The following is a 14042-nucleotide window of genomic DNA, read 5'->3' on the forward strand; positions in this document are numbered from 1 at the left end:
ATATTGGGGCAATTTTTCCTAATGAACTCTTGTAAAATGTTGACTCATACATATCTTTCATTTCCTTTCTCATTTTTTTCTAACTCTTTTATTTGCTTTTAAAATTGTTTTATGAGCACTTCCAAGGAGCCTCTTTGGGCTTGGGACCAATTCATATCACTCTGAGATTTCCTCTGTGGAGATTCTGGTCCTCCTCTGAGTTTGTGTTTTGGTATGCCCTGTTACCATACTTGCTTTTTATGGTAAAGGTTCTTTTCTCTTTCCTGTTCATTTTCTTTTGGTATTTCCTCTTTTGTTACTTTTAAGGTGGCTCTGACCCAAGCTTCCTGTGCAGCTCTGAGCCTTGGCTTTGAGCACAGGCTTCCTTTGTGTTTGAAGGAGGTAATTTTGCCTGATCTTTTCAGAAAAGAGACTAGTTTCCCAGCGTTTGTCTTCTGAGCAGGTACTGGAAGCTGCCCCACTCATTTACTCCTCTACTGAGCCAGATCTAAGGGTCTTAGCTGCTGATTTGTTGTAATCAAGACCTTCTCACTGACTTTCCAGCAGTCTATCTCAAGTGGGCTTAACATCCTTTTCATCCTAGTGATTCTGACCTTTCTGGATGTTTTTCCAGTTTATCTTAAGCTGGAGAGTGGTTTCACTCTGTCAGACTCTGTTCAGAGGTGTGGTTTCATGTGTTTTTCTAGAGAAATTGGGAAAGCTTGAGCAGCTTCCTGACTTTACTCCACCATCTTGGCTCTACCCCCCGAAGTCCCTATTCTTTTTTTAAAAATCATCATTTTTGGCTAGTCCAAAAGTCATTAGTTTCCATTTGTTCAAATCTGTTTTTTTAAATTATTATTATAGCTTTTTATTGACAAAAATATGCATGGGTAAGTTTTCAACATTGACCCTTGCAAAAAATTCTGTTTCACCTTTTCCCCTCCTTTCCTCCATCCTCTCCCTTAGATGGCAGGCAGTCCCATACATGTTAAACATATTAAAGTATATGTTAATTTATATGTATATATATATATATATATATATATATATATGCAGTTATCTTGTTGCATAAGAAAAATAAGATTTAGAAAGAAGGTAAAAATAACCTGGGAAGAAAAACAAAAATGCAAGGAAAGCACAACAGAAAGAGTGCAGATGCTGTTTTGTGGAATACACTCATTTTTCATTGTTCTTTCTCTGGGTGTAGCTGGTTCTGTTCATTACTGATCAATTGGAACTGATTTGGATCCTCTCATTGCTGAAGATAGCCACTTCCATCAGAACTGATCCTCATGTAGTATTGTTATTGAAGTATATAACGATCTCCTGGTTCTGCTCATTTTATTTAGCATCAGGTCATGTAAGTCTCTCCAAGCCTCTCTGTATTCATCCTGCTGTCATTTCAGAACAGTAATATTCCATAACATTCATACAACACAATGTATTCAACCATTGTCCAATTGATGAGCATCCATTCAATTTTCATTTTCTAGTAACTACGAAAAGGGCCGCCACAAACATTTTTGCCCATACAAGTCCCTTTCCCTTCTTTAAGATCTCGTTGGGATATAAGCCCATTGGTAACACTGCTGGGTCAAAGGGTATGGACAGTTTGATAACTTTTCGAGTGTAGTTCCAAATTGCTCTCCAGAATGGTTGGATGCATTCACAACTCCACCAACAATGCACCAGTGTCTCAGTTTTCCCACATCCCCTCCAACATTGGTCATTATCTTTCCCTGTTATCTTAGCCAATCTGAGAGACATGTAGTGGTATCTCAGAGTTGTCTTAATTTGCATTTCTCTGATCAATAATGATTTGGAACATTTTTTAATATGAGTAGAAATAGTTTCGATTTCTTCACCCAAAAATTGTCTGTTCATATCCTTTGACCATTTATCAGTTGGAGAATGGTTTGATTTCTTATAAATTAGAGTCAATTCTCTATATATTTTGGAAATGAAGCCTTTATCAGAACCTTTAACTGTAAAGATATTTTCTCAGTTTATTGCTTCCCTTCTAATCTTTTCTGCATTAGTTTTATTTGTACAAGAGCTTTTTAATTTGATGTAATCAAAATTTTCTATTTTGTGATCAATAATGTTCTCTAGTTCTTCTTTGGTCACAAATTCCTTCTTCTTCCACAGGTCTGAGAAGTAAACTATCCTATATTATGCTAATTTATTTATAATCTCATTCTTTATGCCTAAATCATGAACCCATTTTGATCTTATCTTGGTGCATGGTGCTAAGTGTGGATCAATGTCTAGTTTCTGCCATACTAATTGTGAAGATCGCGTATTTTAAAATCAGCCAGAGTCAGGAATTCAGGTTAGGGGAAAATCGTCAGTCTTTATTCTCAGTGAAGAAGGATCGGAGATGGAAGAGAATTGGCAATAGCAATGTGTGCAGCTGAGTCAAGAAGCTAGCTAGACCAGCAGCCACACGACCAGCAGCTAGGAGTATAGAACCCAGGCCCAATCTCTCCCAGCTTCTCTTCCTGTCTCTCTCTGCCTCCACCCACCAAAATCGTCATTTCCTATACAACACATCAGGACTTGCACGGAGAGTGGGCAGGGACCATTCTTTATCCAATCATGTATATTAATAAAGTATAGCCCAATTACTATTTAGCCTCATGTACTTGGGACCTCAGTGCATCAACTCAAACCTCAGCCCATTACAACTAATTTCCAATTTTCCCAGAAATTTTTGTCAAATAGTGAATTCTTATCCCAGAAGTTGGGGTCTTTGGGTTTGTCAAACACTAGATTGCTATAATTATTGACTATTTTGTCCTGTGAACCTAACTTATTCCACTGATAAACTAGTCTATTTCTTAGCCAATACCAAATGGTTTTGGTGATCACTGCTTTATAATATAGTTTTAGATCAAATCTGATATTTAAAGAATGATAGTTTTTAGTGACTTTCTATATTTTCTTTCCAATTTGACCAATTCTACAATAAAAAATGAGTTATTTCTTTAGTGAATTTTTACACATCTTTTTTCCATTTTTGTGCTTTTATAAACTGAGCTGTTGTCTCTTTTTTCATGATTCTTTTGTATCATTTTTATTTCTTTTCCCAAATATTTTTGTATAGAGGGCTGGAACTTTGAAAAGGTGTATTTGAATCTAAGACAGCAGTGCCCTTACGGCTAATTACCTATTCAAGGTGTGATATGGTTCTATAAACATATAGTCATGTGAGGGCTCTCTTAGCCCTCTTAGCCCACATGAGAGGATTGGCACTTACTGAATGTTTTGTGATGAGGTATTTAGAGGCAAAGATTGGAGGGCTGAAAGAAATGGTCAGAGCCTCTCTGACACAGCACACTGAGGAGAGAGGATTTCAGTCTCCAAACTCCAGAGTCCAGGATTCATCTTTGGCAAGACGCGTGGCAACTTGCCTGCTTCCTTCACTTCCCCTCCTAAAGACTAAGGACTTTGACTGATCCTAAGGCCCTCCAGAGAGCTAGCCTGGATATTATATTTTTGTCTCTGAATTTTTAAAAATCAGAACTTCTTTTTGGACTTGACACCAATTCTCATTTTTCTTTGAGGCTTAATATGCAGTTATTTTGACATTGTTGTCCTTTTTCTGAGCTTCTATTTTGATCTACCCTGTCATGATAGTAGTATTTGATGGTCAGATTTTTTTCCCCCAGGTTATTTGTTAAGTTTTAATTTCATGTTAAAATTGGGCTCTGCTCCTGTAGTAGAAAAGGCATTGTCCCAAACGTCAGGTTTCTCATACTGTTGTTTTTCAGAACTAAATCCAGGAATTTGTAAATTTTCAGTTCTCTCAAGGGTTTATGATCTAAAAAGGGGTATGTTCACTACTCTTCTAGCACATGAGCTGCTCTTTTGAGTAATCACATGCATTATTTTCAGTCCTGGACTGGTGACTAGAATTGCTGGTCCCATAGGGGACTTACACATTTTAGTCTACCAGTGCCCCTACTCATCCTGAGACTGTGAATGTAGTCTGTCAATGTAATAGAGTCCTGCTCCCAATGCCTGCAAAATGTCCCTTATAATCTCTTTAGGATCAGTTTTCTGTACCCTTACCATTTGTAGGTCAAGAGATCGGAGAGTTGACGACAATGATTTAGTTGCCCTCAATGCCTACACTGGCTTGCTGCTGGCTAGTCTAACTGCCTCTGCTGGACTGCACTTTACTTTCTCCTCAGTGAGACAGATATTTCTTCTTTATATTCTAAGTTGTCTTGGACTAGAAAGTTGTTTCACTCCATTCTTTTGTTGGGTTGAAACAATGTTAATAGCTAGAGATAAGTAAAAAAAAAAACAAAAAAAACAAAGAAAAACATTTCATCTATATGAAACAACTTAAGCAGAACATTGAGAAAGAGAATTTTACAACCTATTCATGGAAAAGTAAAAACAATAACAACAACAGACTTAGGGAATGGATTTGTGAAAGGAAAAAAGAAGCATATGATAAGATTAGATGTTATAATTACTAATTTACATCTTAGTGATAATCTTTAATCATGAAAAAGGGATATCCTTTTTTATTATTATACCTCTTTATTGACAGAACATATGCATTGGTAATTTTTCAACATTGACCCTTACAATCACTTCTGCTCCGACTTTTCCCTTCCTTCCTTCCACCCCCTCCAAGGGATACCTTTTTTGAGACTCCAAGTGTCTGATTGTGTTATTAGACTTCAGGTAAAATGTATTTTTTTCAAGTTTTGACTCTAAAAAGAGATTTATGAGTTATTTATAATAAAATGGTTGGGATAGATGAGTTATCATATTAGTCAAACTATCATATTGAAGAAAGCATAGTGAGTCTTAAATACTTGCTTGATTCTCCAATCTAAACTCTCTTGGATTATATGAGAGTCTTAAGTTGTACAACGGTGTTGTTTTCTTTAGAATGATATATATATAATGTATATATTTTTCTTAATGTAAGAATTAATGGGGATGATAATTGCTGCACTTAGCATATCTTTGTTAGTTGAAAATTATTCCTTTGCTTTTAAATGGATTTTAAAATTTGTGTCTAAAATTATCCCAAGATAGTAGATGGGGGAACAAATTGTATCTTTTTACACAAAAAGAATTGATGGGGTATATTTCATCCATTAATAGTTTTGAATGAAACTCTTATTCATTTATTCTTATTTATATGAAGAAAAACTCCTTGGTTTCCCAATGTTTGATGGTGAAGGATGTGCAAAGAGTACAGACTGTAAAATCATTTTCAAATGTTTTATAAAGATCCACATATGATTAGTGATATGCAAATTAAAATCATAATATTATACAAATGAACTTCCGGTTGTTAAACCAAGTATTTTTAAAAATATTGCTAATTTTCAAGTATCTTAGGAAGCCAAAGGGAAAGAAAAGATTTACTACACTTTATACTTACTTGCTTTTCTTTTGATTTACAGATTGCATTCTCACAACACAATACTATCATGGATCTTGTGCAATTCTTTGTCACCTTCTTCAGGTAAATTGCTTTTGCTGACTTTTGACTTGTTAAGCCTGCATTGTGATTTATGTTCTGTCAATATGTTATGTCATTTAGAAATTCTTTAACCTTAAAATATCATACTTCATACCTTGAAAAGATTTATTCACTTAAATGCACACCTCATCGAGCAGAGGAAATCTCAAACTCTAACGTGCTCTATCTTATAGAAGATTTTACTGTTCTATAAATATAATGAGAAATATTTTTTTGTAGAAAAGAGTTTACAGAAATTTTGATTCTCTAGCCAAGGAAATTTGTAGATAACTCATTTATATGATCACAAACTGCATCTATTTCAAGTACTATGAGTAGCTATACCTAAGTTAATTCAAGTTAATTTATTTAAAAATTTATATAATTTCTACTGTTAGACTCTGTAGAAACAGAAATAAAATGGTTTCATATAATCTCTACACTCAAGAAATTTATAATATAGAGATATTAAATTTGTTGTTACATTAAAGATAAGACAATTACAGAATTTGAGAGCTGAAAGGGATCTAAGGGGCCAGGTAGTCCAACTTGTGCAGGATGCATCTACTCTATAATATACCTGAGAGAAATGGCTATCCAGACTTTGAGTGAAGTCTTCAAGTAAAGGGGAACAATTACTTCCTATTCACACTTGGGACTTTAGAATTGTAAATTTTTCCCCTTTCTCTCAATAATTTCCACCCATTGTTCCTAATTTTTCTCTTAGATCAACAGAAAAAAAATCATGTGGTACTTAGATGTAGGTAACAACTTTACTTAAAGACAGCTCTTATGTTGATCCTAAGTCCATCATCTTTCATTCTAACAAAGTATGCTTAAGATGAAGAGACATAGAGATTTAGGCATCCTTTCTTTCATTCTGCAAGGAAAAACAATGCATTGAATATCCATTCTCTCAAATATGGTGTACTCGATAAAGAGTTTGAAGTCAGCAAGATTTGTTTATTTTTTGCTTTTGATATATGCTGCCCAGGTGACCATGACTTACAATGTCCCAGGCAACTTTCTAAGGATATAAATGAGATTAAAGACAATGATTTGCATCAGTAGAGGAAGTTCTTCTATGATGCTCTCTATGCCAAGGAAATCAGAGGCTCAGTTTAAGTGTTTGTGTGTGTGTGTGTAGGAATGGACATGGATAGAGACAGAGATATACAGGTGTGTGTATGTATTATGTACATGTGCATATATGTATATACACAGGCATGTATATGCATGTACACACATATGTATAATCTATAATAGATAATGTGTATGCATATGTACACACAGACATATACATATATAATCTTGGGAATCATAGGATTGAATCCTAGAAAAGATTCCTTAAAGATCATTAAATCTATCTCAATTGTGTTGATGAGGAAATGGGGTCAAAGAGAAATTAAGTTGTTTGCTGAGAATTGTACAGCTAGCAAATGTTTGAGGTGTGTATTTAAGGGGCAGCTAGATGATGCAGTGGACAGAGCACCAGCCCTGAAGTCAAAAGGACCTGAATTTAAATCTGATCTCAGACACTTAACACTTCCTAGCTGTGTGACCCTGGGTAAGTTACTTAATCCCAATTGCCTCAGAAAAAAAATAAAAATAAAGGTGTGCATTTAACTCAGAAACCTCTAACTTCAAGTCAACAGTGTGTCACATAAATACCCAGTACCTGCCTTTAGGAACTTAAAATCTACCAAGGAGTGATGAAAAATAAACACAGATAATTATAATATAAAATAATAACTTATTTATATAGAACTTTAATGCTTGCAAAATGTTTTTCTCACAATCATTGCTGTTACTGAAGGTATTCTAACTCTATTTTCTAGATTAACGAACAGGTACATTTATCCTAGAACTCAAGATGACAAGATTTTGTAAAGTTGGGAATTGAAATTAGGTTTTCTTATACTAAGTATATTGTCATTCATTTCTGCCACATGAGATTCATTTGTGAGCGTTTTAATCATACTATCTCCATTATATTCTTCCCCATGGTACACATGCTAGTAAGGAAACCAATAATTAAGAGAACAAAATATCATTCCAATAAAATAGTGCAAAATTTTAATTACATTTCAAATTTTTCATCTAAAAAAATTCAATTGTAGAAATCATCCAAAACATATTGGACATTTGGTATCTTTGCAATTTCGAATAGAAATGAACCTTTTAAAGCTATTAACTGGGTTACAATATATTTGTGAATACTAACGGAAGTTACAATTGAATGAATATTCCTAATGCATAAAAATAGAACTATTCTTTGCTGCAGAATAATATTGGATTCAACAATTCTGAAAAGTTCAGATATCTTATAAAAATTCACAAAGCTGAATATATATATGCAAATTACATAAATATGCTTAGGCTTTCTACTTTGTGTTTTAAAAATCGTGAGCTTTTAAAAATTCAATAGCTATTTTATTAAGTAAAAGAAATTTCATGTTAATATGTACCTTGTCTTAGAAATGGTTCTGTTTATTTCAGTTGTCTTTAGATATAGACTCAAGTAAAATGCTCTAATTGTTGTGCTGAACAAAATATATTTGATAGGTTTTTTGTTATTTAAATTCCTTCAAGAAATGAAATGTAAATTGTTTTTAAGATTGTTTTTATTTTTCAGGCATAAAATGCATAGAGGTTGATGTTCTATATAATACCACTGAATTAGAAAGTTTTTAAAGCAGAAAAATATGGTGAAATTTAAAGTTAAATTAAAAATAAAATTTTACATCCTCAAATTTATTGGAATAAAGTTTTATTCAAATATTTTAATAATAGATACTAGTATGAAGGTACTTGATAAGAGTGAAATATTAAGCAGTACCTTCATCCTCTAGTCCCTGGACATTAAGATACACTTAATAGTCATCATTCTGTCAGGCCAATAATATATGCTATCATCATTACTAGTACTGTTGTAGACTATTTTTATAAGTGATAGAGATAAATATAAAAGCTTTCCAGCAAACCATCATTACAAGATGATCAGCCAAGAACAAAAACATTTTGCTGGCAAAATTGCTCTAAACCACAAGGGTCCTAACATTTAATTTATTGACACCAATCTTTGTTTGAAGAATATACATAAACACTCTTACAAAAGATTACTTTCAACTTGGAGCTGACCTACTCATATAGCCTCTAATAAATCACTTTCCCCAAGTATCAGTGTCCTAAGTTATAAAGGGATAAGACTGAAATAATATCTCTTATCCTCTATGACTTTACAAATTCTTTAATTATTTGATATATCATGATAAATTTCAATCCAAGGAGCAGGGCAATCTGAACTGAATTTTTAAGTAACTTTTTCATTTTTAAAATTTTATTTTTAATTTATAAAATGAAAGAAGAATTTCCAAAACATAATACAATTTTTAAAAGATCATTATACATGAAACTGCAAATGTGCTATGCACAACTTGCTTTTCCCATCAAATATATAACAAAATTTCATGTAAATTTATTTTTTTCTTCCCTCCTTTCCTCCTGCCCTAGAAAGGGTTACCTTTTCACACAAATAGGTATATGTTTGTAAAATTATTTTATACATATATACATATTTATGCATACTTCTCCTTATCACTCCTTTTTCTGAATGCAAAGAACATCTTCATTTATCTTATGTAGCTAAATTGGATATGTATAATACACAAAACAACTTATTCACTCAAAGTCATACTTAAAACAATAATGCTGCTACTTTATATGCTGTTCTCTTAGTTCTGCTCATTTTGCTCTTCATTATTTCATGCAAGTCTTTTTATGTTTTCCTAAAATTTATTGAACTCATCATTTTTATAGTATGATGGTATTCCATCACAATCATTTACCTCTTGTTCAGTCATTCCTCCACTGATGGGCATCTTTGTAATTTCTAGTGCTTTGCTACCCTAAATAGCACTGCTATAAACATTTTAGAACATATTGATTCTTTTCCTTTGCAAATAGATCATCTTTGGAAAGTAGTGGTATTACTGGGTCAAATGACATAAGAGGTTTAAAAACTCTTTAGGCAAAATTCCAGATTGCTCTCCAAAATAGTCAAATAATTTTACAATTCCACCAACAATGAATTATTATCCCCACATCCTTTCTGTGATTCATCACTTTCTTCCTCTATCATTTTAACTAGTTTGGTAGGTGTAAAATGGTATCTCAAAGTTGTTTTTAATCTATTTCTCTAATCAATAATAATTTAGAACATTTTATATAATCATATATTTTATGGATTTCTTCATTGGAGAACTGCCTGCTCATATCCTTTTACAATTTGTCAATTGGAAAATTACTTATATTTTTGACAAAGCATTTTTAATCTATTTTAGGTATGATCTGATAAACTGTATATAAAATTTTCCCCTACCTTTCTGCTCTCCTAATCTTGGCTATATTTGTACAAAATTTTAAATTTAATGTAATGCAAATTATCCATTTTATACCTAACTTTGCTGTCTGTCTCTTGTTTATTCACAATTTGTTCACCAATTTTTAACTCTGATATGTGGTATATGCTATGTTTTTCAATTTTCTTATAAAGTCTCTATGCTAGATTTTATATTGGCAAATTGTGTGACATAATAGGTTCGTGCATCATTTCCACCATTCTGCTTTCCAGTTTTCACAACAGTTTTATAAAATAATGAATTATTATCCCCAAATCTTGTCTTTAAAGTTGTCAAATATTATCTTTATCTGCTGCTGTAAATTATAGTGATATTCTCTTCCTTTGACCTACCTTTCTGTTTCTTAGCCAGTACTAGACAATTTCAATCATTACTGCCTTATAATACATTTTGCAATTTGGTCCTGCCAAACCTTCTTCCTTTATAATATTTTTCATTATTTCCTTTGATTTTCTTGAGTTTTGGGTTTTTTTTTCAAAAAATTTTTTATTACGTGTGATATTTTTCTTCTTTAATATAATATAATCGTTCTCTTTGGGAGCAGGTTTCTTGGGAAGGTTTTCTGGAGGCAGCCTTAGTTTCAGTTAAAAGTAATAATCACCCCAAATGCAGCCAGGTGTTAAAAGTTCAAATCTTTTATTGTCTCCAATAGACTCCGGGTAGTTTTCTTAGAGACCTATCTCTCTGCTTGGTTGCAAGAGCTCTCTCCGAATGTCTCCAAATCCAAAGGTTTGTCCTTCAGCCTCCAGCCAGCACAAAGGTGGAAAATGGAATGAATCTCTTGTCTTCTTGCTTGGGGCTGGGCAGCTTTCTGGAGAGCCTTTCAGACCAGCCTTGGTCTTAGTGGGAGAAGTGCAGGAGCCCAGCCATCACAGTGGTGTGAGATGAAGTGAATCTGGTTGTGCTTCCCAGAGAGGGCTTCTCCTGAACTAACTTGATGCTCCCCTCTCAATCTTTTCAGCTGAACTCCCCACTGAGCCTCTGTCGGCTTCTTATATATGATCTCCCAAAGGTTGACTCCTCCCTTCCGAGGGAGGGATTAAGGGAGGTGTGAATTTGGATATCTCATACTAAACCCTGAAATCTCCCAAATGTGTGAACTCCAATGAGGACTTAACAATGAGTACTCAAATACATTAGTGAGCTAGAGGATTTGCTAAGTACCATGCTAAATTAGCACTTTGTGAGGATTCCAACAATTATGTTCTCTATTTCAGTAAAATTTTTTAGTAATTTAATTGGGGTGCCCTTAAATATATCAATTAGCTTGGGCAAAATTGTAATTTTTATTATGTTGACCCTGACTATCCATGAACTATTAATATCTCTCTATTTTATTTATTTAAATCTGATTTTATTTGGATAAAAAGTTTTTTTTTTCATAATATTGTTTATATGTTTCCTGAGTTTGTTTTGGTAGGTAAACACAGGTAATTATTTTAAAATAACTTTAAATGGGGTATTTTTAAAAATAATCTTTTCTTACATAATTTTGTTTGTGATATATAAGAATACTTTCTATCATATTACTTTGCTAAAATTATTGTTTTAACTTTTAAAATAAGTCTTTGAGAATTTCCAAGAATATATCATCTCATCTTGAAAAATAAATATTTTTATCATTAATTTTTTTTTAATTGAATGCTCTTTTATTACTTTCAAACACACATAATAACTCTACCTAGTCTAACAGTCTCATAAACATCTTTGCCTCATGTTTGTTGCCTCATAAACATCTTTAGGTCATCTGCTTTGATTATCATATTAAAAATATGTTTAATTGCCATAGAAATGCATGTTATTTAGTGCTTTTAAAGTACTTGATACTTAAAAAATTTTTGATTCCAATCATCTGAAGTATCATCCACTTTATTCCTTTTACTTTCACTAATAACATTCACTATGAAGTCTAATAGTTTTATATCCCAAAGAAATCATAAAAGAGGGAAAACGACCCACATGTATAAAAATATAGCTGCTTTTCTTTTGGTGGCAAAGAATTGGAAAATTCACATGAAAAAATCACATTTACTTATACCCAACAATTGGATAATGGCTGAATAAGTTATGGTATATGAAAACAATGGAATATAATTGTTCTATAAAAAGTCATGAACAAGTTGATTTTAGGAAAGCCTGGAAAGATTTACATGAATTGATGCATGCAGAATCAGGAAAACATCGTACACAGCAACAGCAAGATTGTGTGATGATCAATTTTGACTTTTTTGGTTCTTCTTAGCAATTCAGTGATCCAAAGCAATTACAATAAACTTTCAATGGAAAACGCCAAGAGCATCCAGAGTGAGAACTATGGAGACTGCATGTAAAACAACATATACCATGTTCACTTTTTTTCTTTTTCTTGTTTTTTTTTTCTTGTGCTTTTCCCATTTTCTTTTGATTTTTCTTTTCCAACATGATTTATAAGGAAATAATGTTTAAAATTAATGTACCAAATGAGTGTACCCGCCCAAAATCTCATTTTTTCATAATACTGGGGAAAATACAATTTTTTTTTGAAAGAATAAAAGACAAGGGAGCTACTAGATATCACAGCAGATAGAGCGTTAATCCTAGGTCAGGAGGAATTGAGTTCAGATTTGGTCTTACACACTTAATAGTGAGACACAAATAGCTTTGTGACCCTGGGCAAGTCACTTAACCCGATTTGCCTAGTCAAAAAAAAAAAAATGAAGATGAACCACAACCACCACCACCACAATTCTTTGTGAAAAGTGTTGATACTTTGGGGAGGTAAGGAGAGAGGAATATATTTTTTGTCTTTTTTCTTCTTTTTTCCCCTTTGTCTTTTATTTTATTATAGCTTTTTATTTACAAGATATATGTATGGGTAATTTTTCAGCATCGACTCTTGTAAAACCTTTTATTCCAACTTTTCCACTCCTTCCCCCCCCCCCACCTCCTCCCCTAAATGGCAGGTAGAAAAATACTTGTTAAATATGTTAAAGTATATGTTAAATACAATATATGTATACATATCCATACAGTTATTTTGCTGCATAAGAAAAATTGGACTTAGAAATAAGGTAAAAATAACCTGAGAAAGAAATAAAAAATGCAAGGGGACAAAAACAGAGAGAGTGGAAATGCTATGTTGTAGTTCATACTCATTTCCCATAGTTCTTTCACTGGGTGTAGCTGGTTCTGTTCATCACTGATCATTTGGAACTGATTTGAATCTCCCTCATTGCCAAAGATAGCCACTTCTATCAGTATTGATCCTCATATAGTATTGTTGTTGAAATGTATAATGATCTCCTGGTTCTACTCATTTCACTTAGCATCAACTTATGTATGTCTTTCCAAGCCTCCCTGTATTCATCCTGCTGGGCATTTCTTACAGAACAATAATATTCCATAACTTTCATCTACCACAACTTATTCAGCCATTCTCCAATTGATGGGCATCCACTCAGTTTCCAGTTTCTGGCCACTACAAAGAAGGCGGCCACAAACATTTTTGCACATACAGGTCCCTTCCCTTCAGGATATAAGCCCAGTAGGAACACTGCTGGATCAAAGGGTATCTACATTTTGATAACTTTTTGAGCATAGTTCCAAATTGCTCTCCAGAATGGCTGGATGTATTCACAATTCCACCAACAATGCATCAATGTCCCAGTTTTCCCACATCCCTTCCAACATTCAGCATTATCTTTTCCTGTCATCCTAGACAATCTGACAGGTGTGTAGTGGTATCTCAGAGTTGTCTTAATTTGCATTTCTCTGATCAATAATGATTTGGAACACTTTTTAATATGAGTAGAAATAGTTTTGATTTCTTTACCCAAAAATTGTCTGTTCATATCCTTTGACCATTTATCAATTGGAGATTGGTTTGATTTCTTATAAATTAGAGTCAATTCTCTGTATTTTGGAAATGAGTTCTTTATTAGAACCTTTGACTGTAAAAAATGTTTTTCCAGTTTATTGCTTCCCTTCTAATCTTTTCTGCATTAGTTTTGTTTGTATAAAAGTTTTTTAATTTGATATAATCAAAATTTTCTATTTTGTGATCAATAATGTTCTCTAGTTCTTCTTTGGTCACAAATTCCTTCCTCCTCTACAGGTTTCAGAGGTAAACCATCCTATGTTCTTCTAATTTATTTATAATCTCATTC

At 33.0% G+C, this 14042-nt stretch overlaps 1 protein-coding gene across 1 annotated transcript in view; it reads left to right on the forward strand.

Annotated features, from left to right (window-relative positions):
- Positions 1-14042, forward strand: part of ATRNL1 (attractin like 1) — a 1159225-nt gene that overhangs the window by 571818 nt on the left and 573365 nt on the right. Inside the window, exon 25 of the mRNA XM_031949462.1 lies at positions 5418-5479. Coding sequence (XP_031805322.1) covers positions 5418-5479 — 62 coding nt within the window. The remainder of the gene's footprint in view (positions 1-5417; positions 5480-14042) is intronic.

The sequence above is a fragment of the Sarcophilus harrisii genome, chromosome 2 (genome assembly GCF_902635505.1).
Source record: "Sarcophilus harrisii chromosome 2, mSarHar1.11, whole genome shotgun sequence".
Lineage (NCBI taxonomy): Eukaryota > Metazoa > Chordata > Mammalia > Dasyuromorphia > Dasyuridae > Sarcophilus > Sarcophilus harrisii.